This window comes from Candoia aspera, chromosome 4, assembly GCF_035149785.1.
Source record: "Candoia aspera isolate rCanAsp1 chromosome 4, rCanAsp1.hap2, whole genome shotgun sequence".
NCBI classification, from domain to species: domain Eukaryota; kingdom Metazoa; phylum Chordata; class Lepidosauria; order Squamata; family Boidae; genus Candoia; species Candoia aspera.
This window is the reverse complement of record NC_086156.1, coordinates 103,153,918-103,175,492: the sequence shown is the minus strand read 5'-3', so window position 1 is coordinate 103,175,492 and position 21,575 is coordinate 103,153,918. Positions and strand designations below refer to the sequence as shown.

The 21,575-nt window shown below is 45.1% G+C and overlaps 1 protein-coding gene across 1 annotated transcript; it reads right to left on the bottom strand.

The window, feature by feature from the left end:
* Positions 1 to 1,972: 1,972 nt before the first annotated feature.
* LOC134496790 (serine protease 53-like) lies at positions 1,973 to 21,355 on the bottom strand. The gene is made up of 9 exons (XM_063302501.1): positions 21,346 to 21,355; positions 14,292 to 14,460; positions 13,202 to 13,482; positions 12,468 to 12,634; positions 11,189 to 11,405; positions 10,108 to 10,240; positions 9,422 to 9,681; positions 7,871 to 8,034; positions 1,973 to 2,645 (listed from the first exon to the last, which is right to left on the bottom strand). The coding sequence occupies exons 1-9, from the start codon at positions 21,353 to 21,355 to the stop codon at positions 2,427 to 2,429; spliced, it is 1,620 nt and encodes a 539-aa protein (XP_063158571.1). The 3' UTR covers positions 1,973 to 2,426.
* Between the last annotated feature and the right edge of the window lie 220 nt (positions 21,356 to 21,575).

Below are 21,575 nucleotides of genomic sequence, written 5' to 3'. Positions count from 1 at the left end.
GGATAGAGGCTCAGTTCCAGTGCCAAATAGTTTCGTAGTTTAGACCTGGCCAGGGATCTATTAAAAGCCTATCTGTTAAATGACTTGCAAATGGCACCCCATTGAAGACCCAAGGGCCTGTGGTGGGCTGTGTGGATAGTCAAGCTGCACCCAAGCTGTGGTGGCCTTTTCTTCACAGGAACGGGAGCAGGGGTGTCTACAAAATGGGGGTCAAGAAGATTAAGATGGCATCACAACCAGGCAGACAAGATCCCCACCCCCATCTCTTACTATGGGCAGGGCAGGGCTTTGATCTCATGGCAGGGCTTTGATCTCATGGTTGTGGTCTCCATTTTAACTTTTCTTATGCACACACGCATACACAGCCTGGACCCCCTGAACAGGGTGGTTGTATAGGGGTAATTCCAAAGCTTGGCAGCAACAACAGCACTATGATTTCTAGAGTTCCTCAAAAATGCTTCTTTAACAGCAATCTTTAAGGACTTCTTTAACCCGAGCAATCACTTTTCAGTGCTTGTTTTCAAAGGGGTCCTAGACCTACTTTTCAGAGTAAGAGCAAAATCTCTTGTCTGTTCAAATTTTGGCAGACTGAACTTTGCACCAAAGTGGTTGATTAAGAAGATGACGTCACTGACTTGATAGATAAGCAAATCTGCTCTTTTGTTATCCTAAGAATTGGTTGTAATAATAGCAGGCCTTCCATAATTTATGGCTTACTTTGAAGGATCCATAAATAGGGAAATCAAACTGAGATAGCTGTCTTTCTGATCTATTTATTATGGATTATTGTTAGTGTGGCACAAATAATGGTAATGATTGCCTTACTTATTTTTATTGTTTTTATATCCCATTTTTCCAAACAATTTTTCACAGTAACTTAATAGAAAAACAAAAGATAATAAATACATGTTATCAAATATAAATATATATACACACAAACACACAGAAAAGCACAGCATATTATAAACCAGGATGGGGGAGAGACATTTTAAAGTGACAAAAGATCAATCATCAAATGCTTTCTGGAGTAAAAGATTGTTTTCTGCATCTAAAAAACTCTTGGATCCCAACAACTAAAGCCTATACAATCAGCAATATTAGCATGTACAAATAAATAGATGCTGGCTTGAGAGATGTTTAAATAATTTACTTCATTAAATGGAACACTGAAAATAAAAACACATACAAATCTATGTCAGTTTTATCATCCTGGAAAAAAAAATAATCAAAATTAGCTTGGATGCATTTAATTCACAAGAGAAAGCCAAGATTCCACCCACATCTTGCTTTCAGAACTAAGGCTAATTAGTAGTGAACTAAGGCTAATTAGTAGTGAACTAAGGCTAATTAGTAGTGAAGTGCTGAGGCTCAAAGTAAGCAATAGTAGCGTAAGAAACTTAGATTCCTGGCTTGGCTACAAATGCCAAGAAAACTAGGCTGAGCTCACATATGGTACGGATCTAAGATGTATATATAACTGTGGCACATACAACAAACCACCATTCGAGTTTGTACAAAAGATTAAGCCATAAACCACGGCTGTTAAGTTTACAGAATACCTAAAGGTGAAGGAAACAAGCCATATCATGGTTTAATGCATTGTGTGAAGTAGGTGAGAGACAGACAGTCGCTCAATCCACCTGTCCTAATGGTTTTATTGAAATACTAGAGTGTGTTTCTCAACCTCAGTGGACTTCAGCTCCACATGCTGGATGGGGAATTCTGGGAGTTGAAGTCCACACATCTTAAAGTAACTGAGGTTGAGAAACACAGAACTAGAGTATCAAACATAACTCATCACAGGAATAAAAGTGAATGTATATTGCACCGAATGTGACAGCAAACATTGGGGCTGCCTGTAACAAATGGTCCAGAGTCTTTCTATTTAAGCTGGAAAGCTCAGTTTTAGCACACAGGGCGCTTGGTACGTATGGCCTATTTAAAAAAAAAATGGTAGAAGAAGATCCCAAGAGACCAAAGAGCAAGACACCTTGACTACTCAAGCTCCACAGCCTTTGGAAGTGGATTTTCAGGAGTGGTGAAAACTGGGCAAACCAATTTTGGTCAGTTTAGCCTCAGGAGTATTTGGGGGGAGGGAGGGAGAAAAAAATATTTGCCCTCCTGATATTTCAGGATCAGGGAAGGAGAACCCCAGATGAATGAATAAATAAAGGGATGAGAAATGCAAGTGCACGAACAGGGAGTTCTCTGTCTAAAAGAACGCAACCCTGGCTGGAGAGCTTCGTAGGAGGTGACGGGGGGTGTAGATGTGAACCGCTTCCATGGTTTGTTGAATTACACCCAAGAATCAAGCTGCTTCAGGACAGAGGTATGTACAGATTCGAAGATGGAGCAGAAGTTTGCTATTCAATCCTTCACCGCGAGGGAATCCCTGGTTCGTGGGCTTGCTGGTCGTTACAAGGAAGCTACAGGCAAGTATCTTCATCTGTGGCATTTGGAGCGGGAGGCTTCTGCACATTGTAGTAAGCGGACCAGGCCGTCTGCATGATCCACTCGTCATAGTTCTTGACGGATGTGAAAACCCCTGGACGGATCACAGTTCCACACCCACTTCCAAAGCTGGAAATGCCTGCCAAGAACCACATCCCGTGGTGGTTGCAAGCCAAGGGGTCTCCGATGCTCACCTGGGGATTCAAGAATAGGAAGATTACCCTCCCAGGCCAACAAGAACCCAAATGGAAGGCTGTGCTGCTTCCAAAACCAGGTGCAACATTTCCAAAATTGGATCATGAGGAAGCAGAAATAATGCAGGCAGAAAAAAGCAACTGTATTTGGGCTATCTGGACATTGATTGGAGAAAATATTTAATGCCAACAGTTGCAATTCATAATTCAGTTGTCCTTGATTATTAGCCTCAAAGATAGGCTCCACTTATAATGCTGAAGAATTCTATGTCTGTATAAAATAAGAGTTGGGAGATGGTTTCCCACTGCTTTATTCTGTGATATTTTTTCAGCTTTCCACTCTAGCTTACAGTCCTGGTATTCCCTGGAGGTCTCCCACCCAAATACTAACCAGGCCCAATCCTGCTTAGCTTCCAAGCCTAGACAAGGTCAGCGAGATGCTATTTTGATTAAAAGAGCATCCATTAATGGTACTATGAACAACAGTAGCTCTGGCAGGAAAAGCAGTGTCTTTTGGATATGACAAAATGGGCGAGAATTCCTATGTCCTAAGTTGCATTCTGAGTTCCACTGGCTTAAAGGAGGGAAAGATCTGAGACAGAACTTCTGGGTTTCATCTCCAGTCAACAAAGAGAGCTGTCTATTGGATTAAAGCTGGGAAACAACCAAAGAAATAACCTGACTATGATAGCTTACTGCCACTTTGGATTGTAGGGTGTTGAGCAGGCGATGTTTGAAGCTGTGAGTAGGAGAGTTAGAGAAAGGATAGGCAGGAGTACTTGTCAAATATCAGAAAACATTGGGTGCGTCCAAATGTGAAGCTGGTCACAGCCTTAAAACGATCGTGTATTGAGCGTTTCAGCACCACGCCACGGATGGACAGCTCCACTGCTCTGACAATGGTGTTTTTGGCCTGATAATAGCTTTATCTCCGGACGGGATGGGTGGGGGAAAGACAGTGCTTCGTGGGTTATTTAACTATTCAATGTTTAGGCTCCTTCCTGTCCATTGCCTGTTTTACTGTGGTGATGAATTGTTATTTCCCTGGAGTTAGGAAACAGTCTACCCCAAACAGGTCAATCTGCATTAAAAAGTTCCCACAAATGTTTAAGTGCACCATTGTTGTTGTTGTTGTTTATTCGTTTAGTCGCTTCCGACTCTTCGTGACTTCATGGACCAGCCCACGCCAGAGCTTCCTGTCGGTCGTCAACACCCCCAGCTCCCTCAGGGACGAGTCCGTCACCTCTAGAATATCATCCATCCACCTTGCCCTTGGTCGGCCCCTCTTCCTTTTGCCCTCCACTCTCCCGAGCATCAGCATCTTCTCCAGGGTGTCCTGTCTTCTCATTATGTGGCCAAAGTATTTCAGTTTTGCCTTTAATATCATTCCCTCAAGTGAGCAGTCTGGCTTTATTTCCTGGAGGATGGACTGGTTTGATCTTCGTGCAGTCCAAGGCACTCTCAGAATTTTCCTCCAACACCACAGTTCAAAAGCATCGATCTTCCTTCGCTCAGCCTTCCTTATGGTCCAGCTCTCGCAGCCATATGTTACTACGGGGAACACCATTGCTTTAACTATGCGGGCCTTTGTTGTCAGCGTGATGTCTCTGCTCTTAACTATTTTATCGAGATTTGTCATTGCTCTTCTTCCAAGGATTAAGCGTCTTCTGATTTCCTGACTGCAGTCAGCATCTGCAGTAATCTTTGCACCTAGGAATACAAAGTCTTTCACTGCTTCTACATTTTCTCCCTCTATTTGCCAGTTATCAATCAAGCTGGTTGCCATAATCTTGGTTTTTTTGAGGTTTAGCTGCAAACCAGCTTTTGCACTTTCTTCTTTCACCTTCATCATAAGGCTCCTCAGTTCCTCTTCGCTTTCAGCCATCAAAGTGGTATCATCTGCATATCTGAGATTGTTAATGTTTCTTCCAGAGATTTTAACTCCAGCCTTGGATTCCTCAAGGCCAGCTTGTCGCATGATGTGTTCTGCATACAAGTTGAATAGGTAGGGTGAGAGGATACAGCCCTGCCGTACTCCTTTCCCAATCGTAAACCAGTCTGTTGTTCCGTGATCTGTTCTTACTGTTGCTACTTGGTCGTTATACAGATTCTTCAGGAGGCAGACAAGATGACTTGGTATCCCCATACCACTAAGAACTTGCCACAATTTGTTATGGTCCACACAGTCAAAGGCTTTAGAATAGTCAATAAAACAGAAATAGATGTTTTTCTGAAACTCCCTGGCTTTTTCCATTATCCAGCGGATATTGGCAATTTGGTCTCTAGTTCCTCTGCCTTTTCTAAACCCAGCTTGTACATCTGGCAATTCTCGCTCCATGAATTGCTGAAGTCTACCTTGCAGGATCTTGAGCATTACCTTACTGGCATGTGAAATGAGTGCCACTGTTCGATAGTTTGAACATTCTTTAGTGTTTCCCTTTTTTGGTATGGGGATATAAGTTGATTTTTTCCAGTCTGATGGCCATTCTTGTGTTTTCCAAATTTGCTGGCATATAGCATGCATTACCTTGACAGCATCATCTTGAACAGATTTTGAACAGTTCAGCTGGGATGCCATCGTCTCCTGTTGCCTTGTTATTAGCAATGCTTCTTAAGGCCCACTCAACCTCACTCTTCAGGATGTCTGGCTCTAGCTCACTGACCACACCGTCAAAGCTATCCCCGATATTGTTATCCTTCCTATACAGGTCTTCTGTATATTCTTGCCACCTTTTCTTGATCTCTTCTTCTTCTGTTAGGTCCTTGCCATCTTTGTTTTTGATCATACCCATTTTTGCCTGGAATTTACCTCCAATGTTTCTAATTTTCTGGAAGAGGTCTCTTGTCCTTCCTATTCTATTGTCTTCTTCCACTTCCGCGCATTGCTTGTTTAAAAATAATTCCTTATCTCTTCTGGCTAACCTCTGGAATTTTGCATTTAATTGGGCATATCTCCCCCTATCACTGTTGCCTTTTGCTTTCCTTCTTTCTTGGGCTACTTCTAGTGTCTCAGCAGACAGCCATTTTGCCTTCTTGGTTTTCTCTTTCTTTGGGATGTATTTTGTTGCTGCCTCCTGGACAATGCTGCCAACTTCTGTCCAGAGTTCTTCCGGGACCCTATCTACTAAGTCCAGTCCCTTAAATCTATTCTTCACCTCCACTGCATATTCCTTAGGAATATTAGTGAGCTCATATCTAGCTGATCTGTGGGTCTTCCCTAATCTCTTGAGTCTGATCCTAAATTGTGCAAGAAGAAGTTCGTGATCTGAACTACAGTCAGCTCCAGGCCTTGTTTTTACCGACTGTACAGATGTCCGCCACCTTTGGCTGCAAAGGATGTAATCAATCTGATTTCGGTGTTGTCCATCTGGTGAAGTCCATGTATAAAGCCGTCTCTTAGGTTGTTGGAAGAGAGTGTTTGTTATGCAGAGTGAATTGTCTTGGCAAAATTCTATCAGCCTATGTCCTGCTTCATTTTGTTTTCCCAGGCCATACTTACCTGTAATTCGAGGTGTCATTTGACTGCCCACCTTAGCATTCCAGTCTCCTGTGATGAAAATAACATCTCTTTTAGGCGTGTTGTCCAGTAGGTGCTGCAGATCCTCATAGAACTGCTCTACTTCAGCTTCTTCAGCATCTGTGGTTGGGGCGTATATTTGGATCACTGTGATGTTAGATGGCTTGCCCTGAATTCGAATTGAGATCATTCTGTCGTTTTTTGGGTTGTATCCAAGCACTGCTTTAGCCACTTTACTATTAATTATGAAGGCTACTCCATTTCTTCTGTGGTCCTCTTGTCCACAGTAGTAGATCTGGTGGTCATTTGATGTGAAGTGGCCCATTCCAGTCCATTTCAGTTCACTGACGCCCAGAATGTCTATCTTTAATCTTGACATCTCACCAATAACCACATCCAATTTGCCCTGGCTCATAGATCTTACATTCCAGGTTCCAATGGTGTGTTGATCCTTAGAACATCGGATTCACCGTTCACCACCAGCACCGTCGGCCGCTAGCCGTCCTTTCGGCTTTGAGCTAGCTGCGTCATCACGTCTGGGGCTAGTTGAGCTCATCCTCTGTTCCTCCCCAGTAGCATTTTGACCATCTTCCGACCTGGGGGTCTCACCTTCCGATGGTATACCGACATATCTCTGGTTGTACTGATCCATTTAGTTTTCACGGCAAGAATACTGGGGTGGGTTGCCATTACCTTCCCCAGGGATCGCATTTAGTCTGACCTCTCTGTCACGACCTTCCCGTCTTGGGTGGCCCTTCACGGTTTAGCTCATGGCATCATTGAGGTGCTCAAGCTCCAGCACCACGACAAGGTAACGATCCTTTGCTGAAGAAGTGCACCATTACTTTTCAGTATAATTTGTCTCTGAAACAGCTAATGAAACAGGCCACATTTAAATCACACTTTGAAAAAATATGAGAAGTCCAAGTCAAATATATTTGCTCCTTCATTTTTTCAGGGAGAACACAGAAATCTCAAGTCCCCAAAAAGAAAGAGCCGTGTGTTTGCGTAAATTTAGTTTTCTGGTATTATACTGCTCAAAACAATTGTTTGTGGGGATGGTCATGGTGAAGTCACTCACATCCCATTGATCCTAAGCCACAGCACATGGTGAAGACTTCATTCTGGTGGTGGTGATGGTGTCTTTCCATAGTACACATTGCAGCTGCTGTCTCGCTGGCTAAACCAGAACACTCCTGAATTCACCTGAGTGGGAGAAAACCAGGTTTCACCCAGAGGGAGAATTCAGAATTTGGAATTCAAGGGATTCCTTGTACTGGAAAGTTGTACTGAAACAAACACTGTGTGGATTCTTGTGCAACCTGTTCCCCATTCAATGGAATCCATGCAGGAGAATGAGGAAACAGTAAAAACCATCTGTGTCTAGTAAAAAAAAAAATGTTCTTTTTTACAAATGGGGGTGCAGTCCCTTCTGAAAGTAAGAAACAACTTGGCTGGGGGCCCTCACTCTCATTTTCAAGAAGATGAGTTCATGTATAGGTGTGTATGTTACCAAATCTGTCATGAAGTACCACTGCTGGGAAATGTGAAAAGACCCAAAGAATTTTTGGGTGCATTAAATTTCGTACTAGTGAATGGAGTCATAGACCAGAAAAAAAAAAACCTGGACAATTCAGTTTTAGAGATATTACCCAGCCCCCATTTCTTCATTTGTATCATTTATACTTGACTGTGAAATGCTCCTTACCTCACAATGCATGGTTGTTTTATATGGTGCTGCACATATCATCTCAGACTTGATGGAAATTTTACTCCCAGGATTGCTGGACATGTTATAGAGGCAGTTACAATTATTTGGGCCAAGGATTTTTACCTCCACACTTTGCAGAGGGCTTGCCTTCCCATGGTCATCTGGATAAAGAGAGAACAATATCATTGAGTAAGAGGGAGTTATTCTAAATCAGTGTTTCTCAACCTTGGCAACTTTAAAATGTGTGGACTGCAACTCCCAGAATTCCTCAGCCAGCTTTGCTGGCTGAAGAATTCTGGGAGTTGAAGTCCATACATCTTAAAGTCATCAAGGTTGAGAAACACTGTTCTAAATCTTTGTTCACCTTCTCTTTCTCTTTGCCTCTTTCCCCTGCAAAGCACCACAGATGTTTTCACCAGTAGGCAGCATGCTGAGTGCTGAGCAATGCTAGGCTCATAAAAAAATGCGCATATTATCATAGCTGAGGGGTGGGGGGAATTTTTCATCCCAGATAAAGCTATCTAGTGACCCTGAAGAAAGGAGAAAGGGAAAGCATTCAACATGTCTGGAATTCGTGGCTTAGTTCATTCCCTTCTGAGCTGAAGCTGTTTGCTTTCCAGAGCATTTGTTCTCTGCTAAGGCAAGGCCATATGGAAGGACTTGAAGCACTCTTCTTATGGCAGGCTGCACGTTGTCATTCATCGTGGACTGCTTCCAGCCTATGGCTTTCTGGGGAAATCATGTATTCCTATTAATAACAACTATTGCCTCGGAACATTCTGAGCTCCACTGCATTCCTAAGACTGGGAATGAAAATGGGAGATTCCTGGGCAAAGGTATCATCCTGGAAGGCTGTTCTCTCTCTCTTATCTCAATTATTATTTTAGAAACAAGAGAAGTAGAGAGGGAAAACTTTGGCTCTAACAGCAAGGACTTGCTGAGAGTTGGCCTCCTGAAGAGGAGGAGGAGGAGGAGGAGGAGGAGGAGGAGGAGGAGGAGGAAGAACATGAAGAAGGGGTTTCCCTTTCTGTCGAAGGATACTCAACCTAGTTCCCTCTCAAAGCAACCCCAGAGTAATAAAGGCCTAATTCGCTTACTGAAAAGACCTGATACAAGTTTGGATCTAGAACTGATGAGTCACAAGTTACTCCATTCCCTGATCCAGCCTTGCTGAACAAAAGCAAGTGCATCCTAGAATAGAGGTGGGCAGAAATCTTGGGATCTATTTGTCAATCAATGGAGTATACATGCAGGCACCAGCAAATATTTCTAGGATCCTAATTATTTAGCACCTACAAATTGGCTCCTATTTCTTCTTTCCAATGAGGCCATTGCAAACCCTGATTTATAGCAACTCAGATCTGTAGGCAAATGTTGCCCCCCTCCCAGCTGCAATGTTGCGGTTCAGCCCACCATTCTTCTCTCCACATCTTGGGTCTGCTTGAGTTGGTGGACCACAAGTTCTATTAAACAACCATTCCTGTCAGGGTAAAGCTTGTCCTGGATGAAAAATCCATCACTCTCCTATCATGCTGATCCACAACTTACCAATTCTCCGTCCACGGGTCCAGCAGGTAGAGCCAAAAGGGAACTGGTGGGCAGCGTATGGGGCACAAATGGCCCGGATGCTGTCTCTGAACACCACAGGACTTGCCAGCGTGGCTATTGCGATGTCGTAACCTTCCAACATGTTAACGTAGGCACCGTGTAGATCAATGCTTTGGAGAGTTCTGTTCTCCTGCCATGTTTGCTTCCCTCCTTCTAGCTGCTCTCCCAGAAATACCTCCCAGCCCTTGGTTTCCTGACGCCTGGGAAACATGATGCAGAAGGAAAAAGAATGATGCCAAAGGGGGGAAAAAAAAGGAACTCTGTGCATTTGGGCTTCGCTTGAATCATGTATTTGGACTGCAGATTTGGGGGGTTGACTTAATATAAAGAGGGAGGTTTTCCAGATGTCCTGATTTTGGCAAGCCAGGCCAAGAATGCTGGGAGATGGGATTTTACCACAGTCACACCCAGGACCATGATTTAAATTTGGTGCCAGATTCATTCATGTTTGAGATGCTCTGAAATGAATGGGTCAGGTTAGCCTGATCTCAAGATCATCCAAAGGACAGCATTAGTTGAAAAGAGGTTCTCAGATCTAATCCAAGGTCAGTGACATGACTGTGGATATTGGCCAACGTGGGGTCTTCCCCACTCAGAGGCTGCCCCACCCCCCATCTTCCACTCACCCAATGAAGCACTGGGCAGCAGACAGAATCCGGTCTTCCGCAATCAAAGTGCCTCCGCAGACATGCTGTCCCTGATACCGCAGGCTCACATACCAAGGCATGAGTCCGTTCTCTTGTTTCAGGACCCCACAGCCTGGAGATCAATAAAGAATATACATAGGGTGTCACCTCATACTATGTCCCCAAAGACAACAGGTACATATACTTCACAACACGTACCAGCACCCCTTTCAAATTCTGGGGACGTGCAAATCATGAGCTGCATGCATGGCCCCCAAAAGACCCCCAAACTATGCAGCATGGTGTCTGTCAATATCTTCACAGTGCACTGAAGAGATCAAAAAAATAAGAAGCAGAAGAGGCCCATTTGGATCACTGTGAGAGTGAACGCATTTTTCTAGCTCTCTGAAACCCACAAATATCCAAAATGTTTCAACTCCACACCTAAGGAATCATTGCACACCCTCCCTGGATGTGGCCTTTGGATGCCTACATGAAAAAATAAACCACGTAATCCCCACCACAAGAAAGTGGCCCACCCCTGGTGAGAGCAAATGCCCATCAAGCTTTAAACCACAATACGCCAGATAAGAAACTAATGTTGAGATGGGGATCCTGGGGCCCTCCAAATGTGATTGTATTCCAATTCCCATCATCCCAGGCAGCGTGGTCAGTAGTTGTGTGTACTGGGGTTTGTTTGCAGTTCAGTGTAGGGAGGGCCATAGATCCCTCTTCCCTCTGGTTCACTAAATGGCTCTTAAATTATGATTACAGTGTAGACTAATCTGCAGCTAAGCACCACTGATTCTGTTTTCAGCTGATTGCTGCTACTTGTTGCAAACATAAGCTTGCAACCGTTTTGCTTGAACACTGGCAGTGCAAACAGACTTCTTAAGAGCTTATGTGGCCTCCATGCCTGACTCAAATGAAGACCCTTCCTGTTCTGAAAATGAAGAGGTTGAACTGAAAGCTGGATCCGAAGGCAAGGAGGGAGTGGTATGGAATGTAACAAAAGTCCTGAAGCAAGGCTTTGGACAGGTAAATGCAAGTATTCCCGGTAATGAGAAGTGAAAAATCCCACCTGTGCACATGTAACTGTCCGTGGTATTCGGTATGGGCTCAATCTGATTGGCAAAGGAGGCCCCTTCGACATGGCGCTGGATCCAGCTGGCATAGGCTCTTGTATCCGTCAAGAGGGTGGGTCCATAGAATTGGGTACAACCCATGGAGAAACTCATGATCCCTGCCTGGAACCATCGGCCGTTCTCCAGGCAAACCAGCGGGCCTCCTGAGTCACCCTGGAGTGGAAAGAGGGATTCTCTGCATTCTCTCTGCACACACTGTGTCATCTGCCACCATCTCCTCCTTTGCTAGCAGGTTTTGTTACTGTAGGATCCACCACTGGGAGCTAATGGCAAGGAGATGTCTCACGCTGCTAAATTAGAAATCTTCCCCAGCCTCTGATGGGCAACAACATTAAGCTAAGGCAGTGTCTCTTAACCCTGGCAACTTTAAGGTGTGTGGACTTCAACTCCCAGAATTCCCCAGCCAATTTTGCTGGCTGGGGAATTCTGGGAGTTGAAGTCCACACACCTTAAAGTTGCCAAGGTTGAAAAATGCTGAGCTAAGTGAATGGAGCAGATGCAGGAAAGAAACTAGAGATGGAAGCCGAGAAAAAGACTGAGAATCGTGAATTCATTGATGGTAAAGCAGATTAGCAAGACTGGGAAATTTGTCACAGGGCAAAGTGGCTGCTGCCTTGTAGAAAAATCTGGTTCCTTCCCCTTAGGGCCTTTGGGTAGATTTGTAAATAAACCTAATGTTGCAGAAGTTGAGATCCATCTCCCCTGTTCTGTATTCTCAAAGAACTTCCGATCTGGAGAAGCGGGAGGCCAAAGTGACAGCAGAAGAAGGGAACACATGGACACATTCTAAGTCGAGAAAATAGTGTCTTGGAAGCAACCTAAATCAAAATTAGGGGCTGCAGTTTTCTACGTGTGTGCCTGTAAGGCAGCCTTATTATGTTGGGCTAGACCTAATTATGCCGAGTTATAGATTGCACTGTTGTATTCCTTCTCTTGACCACTTTGCATTCCATCTGTGCCAGCTAGGAAAAGATGGAGGGGAAAGAATGGGACTGTACAACATCCTGAAACCTTTTCTAGCCTCTGGATTCTAAGATTTCCTCAGGCATTGCTGCAAACTCCCAAGCTCACATCTACATCCATGAGGGCTAGAAACATGATTAACCTTCTTGCTTTAAAAACAACAACCAATTCTTCTTCATCAAGGTAGGGTCCACAGAACCAGCAGTCAAACCTGTCCTTCTGTGGAAGTTGGGGGTGTATTGTTCAACTAACCTTACAAGGTCCTCTCTTGCGGTCAGGAGTCATGGCACAGACCATGCCAGGCAAGGCAGGGTTGACGATCCGCCTGTTCCGCAGATTGCTGTAAATGCAGTTACAGGTGTCAACGGTCAAGAGGTCCATGGTCATTTCTTGAAGGGTCTTGGGGTCTGGCAGGTGGACTGGAAGACAAGAGGGAGTGAGATTAAACCTGAGGAAACGATGGCCCTAAACTCTTAAAGCATTTTGCATTTGAACACCTGCGCACCCATGCCCCAGACACACTCAAGCATGCACACACAACTACTAGCATGCTTGCCCATACACACTCACTCATGCTCTTGTCTCAAACTTCTAGTAGCCTCTCCAGTGAGCCACCGTCCTGTTCCACCTTCACTTAACTTCAGCTTGGCTTCAGCCCCAGTTTCCCCCCAGTCCTTGACAGGCTGCCTCCATTGCCACTAACCCTGCTGCTTCTATGGATCCTGGCTGCCAGTCAGGTCGTGATGGCTCTTCCCTCCAGAGGGAGGGAGGGAGGGAGGGAAAGAAGTAACCAGCACGAGGCCTGGCCAGGGATAGTTTGACCCACCCTTAACATGTCCAGTGCCTGCCTAAAGCCTTTCCTTATATAGGAGGAACTCCAGGCCCTTGATTTTTTAAAAAATCTCATCGGTGTCCTTTACAAACTCCCGAAACCAGATCTGAAGCGCCCCTGTGTCCCCACCGCCACTCTAACCCCTCCTGTTCACCATTGGCAGCAATGTCTCCCCAGCCGCTCAGCCAGCACTGGGTCCCGAAGGCGAAGCGGTGCTCAGCAAAGGGCAGGCAGATGGGCGCGATGTCCCTGGTGTAGTTCACAGGCCTGGCCAGGCGCACCAGGGCGATGTCGTGGCCCGCCTCGTAGTTGGTGTAGTTTTCGTAGGGGATGACTGTGGAGATGTTCCGTTCTACTCCGGTCGCCCTCCTCCCTGTCAGCCTCAGGCGCCCCAACACCACTTTCCAGTCGGCAGGGGAGATTTTTTTCCCAACCCTGGAATAAAACAACATCCGTATGAGTGGGCTGTAATTCCCTCCAACCTTCCTCAATCTGGTGCCACTTTGACAGACCAGAACACAGCTCCCATCATTCACAGCCAGCATAAGTGGCTGAGGATGATGGAAGAAGGGGCTCCAACGTGAGGCACCAGGTTGAAGAAGGACTGCCTTAAGGTACCAATCTTGGCTTTGCAATTAATTGATACAAAGAAGTTGATTGTTTGGGTACAAATATCAGGAACTGTCCTCTAATACCTAATCAGTTACTAAGAAGGCTGCCTTGGATTCAGTGACATCTCCGCATTCCAGTTTTCTTTTTGATTTGCTGCTGAAGGTTTTCAAAGGCAAAAATGGGAGTGAATTATAGGAGAAATATTCTTTTCATTCAGGGAAACCTAAGCTACTAATCAGGGCTGCAACTGGGGGGGACAAGTGGGGCACGTGCCCCGGGCGCCGCATGGGGGGGGGTGCCAAAAGGAGCTCGTGGGGGGGCGCCAAAATGGGTGTGGGATCCATGTCTGCCCCAGGTGACACAGACCCTAGTTGCGGGCCTGCTACTAGTCCCTGGCATCTCTGGGTAGAATTGTGCATCTGTCTGTCTCCCTGGAGAACCGGTGCCAGACTAGCCAATCCAGTGATTTGGTTTGGTGTTCTGCAGCTACCCATGCCCAGCAAAATCAAAACAGTCCTCAGTGGGGTGATGGTGGTGGAAATAGGCTGAGATGCACCAGGAGATACACCTGGCCAAAGGAACCTTGTCAAGCCAAGAGGCATTCCCAGGAAGGGATATCAGTCTTCACTTACTCATAAAAGCAGTGGGCAGCAGTGAGAACCCATTGATCACCAATGAGGCTTCCTCCGCAGAAATGCTGGTCGCGATATTGGAGACTGACTTGCCACGGCCATTCCCCACGCTGGGCATTCACACCACCCGCTATCCGTATAACAGGCCATTGACGTCCACAAGCTAATGCTGGATGGGGAACAGGAAGATTAAAAGCATCTTGTAGAGATGTTTTTTGTTTTGTTTTGTTTTTTTGTGCCTTTGAGTCAGTGCTGGCTCCTGGCAACTGCCTAGACAAGTCCCTGCAGTTTCCTTGGCAAGATTTTTGGAAGTGGTTTGCCCTTACCTGCTTCCTAGGGCTGGAGAGGGAGACTGGCCCAAGGTCACCCAGCTGGCTTTGTGCCTAGGGTGGGACTAGAACTTGCGGTGTCCCAGTTTCCAGCCTGGTGCCTTAATCACTACCCCAAACTGGCTCTCGCCTTACAGAGCAGTGTTTCTCAACTTTGGCAACTTTAAGATGGGTGAACTTCAACTCCCAGAATTCCCTGGCCAGCCATGCTGGGGTATGGCATTCTAGGTGTTGAAGTCCACCCATCTTAAAGTTGCCAAGGTTGAGAAACACTGTTACAGAGAGTAGGAACTTCTGTATGATAGGCTTATGGTGCAAATATATGTACAGATTGTATTCAGAAGTCCCTCAGGAAGTCCCAAGTGCAGGTTTCCCTGACCAGGTGCCCCGCCAGATATACTGAAACCCCAATTCCTAGCAGGATGGCCAATATGGAAGACACCTGATTATGAAAGGCTACCCCGGTGAGCCCAAAGGTGATCTGATTAGGGCTAGCAGATCTGAGTTGTCTGAATCTAGATGGCCATCAGCTGGCAGGGAAGCGTTAGAGTTTCCTGTCTTTCAGTTCTTTATGCCATCTAGTACTATCTGTTACCCTTAGATTTGACAGTTATTCCTTCTTCCCTGAAAATATTGTTTATGCAAAGGAGTCAGAGTTTTCTAAAAATCAACTCCTCTCTGAATCTCAGGAAGACAAGGTACCTGAAACTGATTCAGGTTCGCACTTGCCTTGATTTATAATCAGGAGTCTGGTAGCGCCTTTTCTGACCATCAAATTTTATTAAAAGGCATACACTTTTGTGCAGATTCCTTCTGATTTTTAGCTACCGTAGACTAACATAGCTTTCCTCCCACAATGTCTACAGTGGGGATATAAAGCCTCTAGTACATGTACAAATTGCTTATATTTTCCTCTTTAAAATTATCAAAACCGTAATCATTAGCCATATGGGATTCATAGTGGTATCCTTTTGTTCTCCTTCTCTTAGTGACTGGTGAAATTTACAGCTTCACAGCAGGTATCTGGGTTTTTGGATCATGCTTTGTTTTATGAAATAGCCCTGATCACGTCAATATGATGCAAGACCAATTCTGAAATATTTTCTGATTTAAACCCAGGAGTCAACATTTTAGGCCCACCCAAACATTGTTTGCAGCTACCTTTCAAACCTAGGATAGAAGCTCCTGCACTAATGCATTTTCAGCACAACCTTTATATTTTATTATTCTAGTTTAATTAGGAAGAGTTGGGGAAAAAAGGAGAAATATAGCACATTTATAGTACATACCTGGAGTTGATGATCCTCTATGAAGGCCTGGTGAAAAAAACATGGTTGAGAGTTTTAAAATCCCTTCCAAAAGATCCAGTTTCTGAACAGTTTATTAAAGGCATGTATAAAGTTATATACAGCTAAGATAAAGTATCAACAGTTACAAGTGCATCCACAACACACTGTGCTTTGCTGGATTCTCAAGACTAGCTGTCTAGATCAATTTATTTGATAGAGAAGAATTGCATTTGGGACGAAATGGACAACTTTGTTCTGGGTTATCTCTGCAGTTGCGTGACTTCAGACATATTAGTCATATGCCATTCAGTTCAAAGGGGCTACTCATCTGGAGAAGCAATTTCCAGCCACTTGCAACAGTTAACAAATAGAAGCATCTCCCTGATGTGTTCTTTTAGGGATTTTTCCATCATTTCCAAACAATGAAGTGATGGGAAGTTTTGGCCACAAATATTTGAACTGGCTTCTTTGTAGCAGTGTGTCATGAACAGCTCCATTTGATCGGCAGCAGTTCGTAAGCAGTAACATTGATCATTCCCATATGGGAAATGTAAGTTGCTAATTCCTGAAAATTACTGTTAAGAATAAATGGTAGCCCCTGACTGATCTTGTCCGTGTTGGAAGTTAAGTAGGATCAACTCTGGGTAGTACTTGGAAGGGAGACTGCCAGGAAATCCATGTCAGATCTAGACCAATCTGCTCCACCATTGTATGCATCATAGTGACCAACCAGATGTTCCACAAACAGGAGCTGAAAGCAAAACGTCTGGGGAATACTTTGCTCTCCAATTTGGCAAATTTAGGTTCAACCATTCTCAGTTGTGTTTACCTAGGCTCAACTCTGCCTCAAAAAATCTATTCTCCTTGCAGCTTTCTATCCTAATGAGATCGTCTGTTCAGCCAGTGTTGAAGGTTGATGTTCATGCTTGATGATCAGGAGCCATCAAGGCAGGCTGAGATCCAGATGGATCATGCCCAAATTTCAGCCACAGCCTTGGGTGAAGCCCCCAAAAGTGGCAGTCAAATTAGAAATGTGAATGGAAGGGGAGGCAATATGATTCCCTGGGGAATAATCATGTGACCTGTACAGGAATTACATGCACCAATTCAAGGAATTGTAGTCCAACATAAGACACCAGACAGGAGGAAGCTTCTCAAGCCTTCAACAATTTTCTAGGGTAGGGTTGGGATTCACAATGTCAAACTAGTTAGTTTGTTGAAAGCCACATCAACCAATTGCAATGCAACTGCACCCCTCAACAGTACGTTGTGATGTTGCACATGTGTCCAAAATGGATGGAGGTTGTAGCACAACAGGACAATGCTTTTTTTGCCATTTGGACAAAAGCAGCTAGAGCTGTAGATGTCCGCAGCTGGATGCACTCACATAAGGCTATGACTGTGCAGGCATCTTGCCTGAGGCAGAGAATTTGATCCAAAAATGGACAGAGAGCCAGAATTTCCCACTATTTTTCCCCACCGCTTCCTCCGCCATTTTTATTCCCAGTGAACTCCATCAAGGAGGAAACGATTGGAAGGACTAGGAAACATCCCTCAGCTTCCACAGTACCATCATACCTGTTTCCAGCCTTTGCAACAGCAGGGGAAGCCCAACAAACCAGTGGCAAACTCTCAGCATTTGACCCAGGAGTGTCTGCAGAGTATGGTCAAAAAAGTCAAGATGGTGGCCACAAAGGTGCAGTCAAAGCAGATCTTGACTTCCTGGACTACATCCTGCGGAGAACCCTGTTTTGATCTTTAGCTGGACTTCAGAAACACCAACAATGCAGGCCGGTGTGGCTTTGTTTGTCAAAGGAGAATTCTCCCCCGCCCCCCGCCATCAACACGGGGCACTCTGACCCGCCTTCACTAAAAGCTTCAGCACAAGCAAAGATAAGCTCCTGGTAAGCACAGTGCTTGTAAACAGTGACTCAGTGCGCCTACCTGGAGGCCAGCTGCCTGAAGCAAGATTTTACCAGGGCAAGATAACTCCCTGAAAGAAGAAACGGGCATAGCTCTTTGTTCAGAATACGCTGCAATGCCTTGGCACCCGTTGTGCCCACAGGGTCCACATCTTCCTTCCGTTTCATTTTTCGTGGCCCCGTTCTTTGAATCCAGTCCAGTTTACATACTGAGTGAAATCAGCAGGTATGCAATTCTAAGCTGGCTGTGTAGATTACAGTTGTTAGCTCTTTGTGAGAGGGTGTGGGTGTGCCTGGGTGATCTTTTTGAAACCACACACCCTGAGGGAAACAGCTTTTTCTTAAACCCAGCCTACTGTATATTGGCTAGGTTTCTTTAGTATTTTTAAAAATGGTTTAAAAATATGATTCTTCCCACTGCTAAAAAATCTGAACCTGAAGTGGTGCATATAATTCTCAGGATTTTTCTCTTCCCCTCATTCATCTCATAGGCCAGGTCCTCCTTAAAATTAAACTATGGTTCAAAACTGAGAAGGATGTGGGCCAAAGGCCATATTTTCTGGCGGGCCGTCCAGGATGTCTGCAGGGAGTCAAGATGGCAGCCACAACTATGTGATCAAAGCGCCGCCCTTTTTATGTGCACGTGGTTATGGCCATCTTGACTTTTTGGACCTCTTTCCTAGGGCCTCTAACTTGCCTCCCTTTAAGTTCACCTCCCAGTTAGCAGGAAGGGAAGGACCAGGAATTGCCACTTTAATTTCCCACAGTCCCCCAAACCTCCTTCAATGGCTGCATTCACTAACGGTTGGTGGATTTAAATATTTCTAATTGAGCAACCACAGTAACTGGATATACAGTATGCAGTAATGCACAACACAAGAGAACAAAAAACCCATAAAAGGTGGGAAAGTCACAAAAGGTGAGATAAATCTCCTGTTTCAATGTTTTGTCTGCCCAATATTCTTTACAGAAGTTTACTCTGAGTTGAGAAAGAAAGGAAAACCCCCAGAAAAAACAGCTAACCTGTTTCTTATCACCCATGTGAACAAACTGATAATGTGCCAGCACGTCAAACTTGGCCTTGGTACAGGAGACCCCACAATTGGTGTCCTTTGGCGGTGAATTGGCAAGGGAAGGTCAAAACAGTCAAAATGGCTGCTGTGACCACGTGATCAAAGCCCTGCTCCCTTTTTTTTTTTTTTGCAAACGGGGCCTACAGCTGCTGTTGTGATCCCCCCCCACCCCCATGGATGCTCTGGCCTTCTGCATGCCCATTGCTCATTGCCAACCCCTTCCTTTAAAAAAACATGTTGCAATCACGGAAAGCATCAGATAAAATGTTGAACTTGAGGTCTGAATTCTCAAAAGAATCCCTCCTTGTGTCCCACTGGTGACAAACAATACTGGCCTTTTTAAATTAGCATTTCACAGGTTAGGGGTTGAAGTTCTGGCATTTAAAACAGGTTGGACGGCTCAGTTGTGGGAGCAGCTTTATAACTCCACAACTTTTCCCACCCTTGCGTTCTTGGCGAACAAAACTACAGCTGTTTGGCTTTCCCCCTCCTTCAGATTCCTTCCATGAAAGAGCTTCAGGGGAAAAGTGGGGAACGGCACACCCAGGAAGCTGGGAGTCCACTGGAGGGGGTTCAGGATGGAGGCTGTGATTGCGCAACTGAAGCCCCACAACTTTTTCATGTGACTCGGTGGGACCAGTTTACATTGGCTGGCAGCTCCCTTGGAGAAGGAGGTGGCTGGTTTTTCTGACTGCTTTGGCATCTCCATGACAGGGAGAGATTTCCACGGCATAACATCTCTGCACAAGGAGATTGCACTTGCTGGCTCAATAGATGAGAGAGAGAGAGGCTGAAGTCACAAAGTAGCCTCTGCAGATTTATCAAGAGCCGCATTCAGGGAGAGAAGAATCTTTTTTCTCCCAATTGCAAAATCCAGTTAGTCCCTAGCAGAGGAAGTTTTATACTGGGAGTACATATGTGCTCTCCAGAGCTGAACTGGATTCAGCTTTAGCCACATTTAAGACCCGGCTTGCTGGGGAAGGTGACGACTGGAGAAGGCAACGGCAAACCACCCTGCTCTATAGTCTGCCAAGAAAACGTCGCGAAAGCGGCATCCCCCAAAGGGTCAGACGTGACTCAGTGCTTGCGCAGGGGACCTTCCACTTTTTTTTCAAGACCCACAGAAATGCATGTGAAAAGTAGTCAGGAATAACTGTAATGGTATATGTGGGAATGACCTTGGGGGGTGGGGGGAGATGCTGCCTAGGGAATGATCAGATAAGAGAGGGCATAGCCCACAACTGTGTAATGGGAGGAGGAAGAAACCCAGAAAGGACCGTCCCTGACTTATCCAGCTGTAGAAGAGACAGCAAGAGATTTGTACTTTCAGACTTGCAAGACTGATGTCAGCTTTCCCAGGTAGACCAGACAGGAAACACGACCAGATTAGCTAATTCTACTTTATTGTACGGCTATGCTTACAGAATCTTGCAAGTCTGAAAGTACAGTTGTGGGCTATGCCCTCTCTTATCTGATCGTTCCCTAGGTAGCATCTCTCCCCCTGCCCCCAGTCTCCCAAGGTCATTCCCACATACCATTCCAGTAACTTAAGCTCAGCTGATTACAGTGGGAAATTGAGATTAGATGCACCTAGATCCAATCTGTACACTGCACTGCTATCTAGAGGAGTTAAACTTTAACCCCAGAATTCTCCAATGTCCTCAGACCAGCTTTTCTCATCACTGGGCTTCCTGGCTTGGAAAAAAGTTTTGTTTACTTCCTGTCTGCCGGGTAGATATTGAAGGCACAAAAAGCCTGATCATTCTTAAGGGCAGCCCTGTGTTGCATCAGTGGTGATCGGGTTCATGTGTGAATCAGCTCGCTCCATCACTGCCCCTGCTCTCTTGTGAAACAGCATTCTTCTTTTCCTGTACAAGTTGGATGTGGATGTGGATGTGAATCTACATCCATCCATCCATCCATCCCCTGCTTCTAGGACTAGGACTGGGTTTGCAGAGAGGAACAAATTCTCATGTGCATTGCCACACTGAAGAACACTTTACTGATTTCTGCAGATCAGCCTGGAGCAAGCCAGGATAGCAAACACTGCCTGCCCCGCCTAGTCACCATTCTTTCCCCCTTTTTCCTCTCAGAATGAGAGATGTGGAGGTTTTGAACTAAATGCCTCCACTGGCACCCTTTCCAGACACTGTTAAACCTATTATAAATTGAGATACCAGATTGCAGAATCTAATTCATGCTAAACTGTGTTATCGGTTGTTTCAGTTTGTCCCAAAGAGGATATGGTGTCTCCAGCTGGTCTTTTCTGATGTTGAGCACTCACGTTTTTGTCAGAAGTGGCCAGAATCAAATGAGATTAAACTGAGCAACTTTCCAGATTTACGTTCCAGCCTCCTGCATTTTCTGGTAAAGTACTGATTGCTTTCATTCTGTTGCTGCTTTTCTGCCAATCTGTCTTTCCGCCTGTTCATTAGCCTTACCTCCCTCCATCTCTTACCCACCGTAAAAACAAGTTTACTTAGTGGTCCTCCTTTCTACCCATCATCCAGCCATGCCTATCATATGGCACAGGGCAGAACTGTGTTAATTTATTGCAGAAAAACATTTATTTTAGCCAAAGCAGCTGGATTTGGCTTGCAAATTTGGCTCTGCTTTTTTGTTGCCACAATGCAATGTCTGTTGAGGATGGAGACGCTCCATCTAACCACCC

Bases quoted from the DNA above. Each gene is read 5' to 3' on its own strand.
- LOC134496790 (XM_063302501.1), bottom strand. The intron at 13,483-14,291 runs GTAAGTGAAGAC...GTTTTATTCCAG, and splicing joins GCTGCCCACTGCTTTTATGA to GGTTGGGAAAAAAATCTCCC. The intron at 10,241-11,188 runs GTGGGATTTTTC...ATTGATCTCCAG, and splicing joins GGACAGTTACATGTGCACAG to GCTGTGGGGTCCTGAAACAA.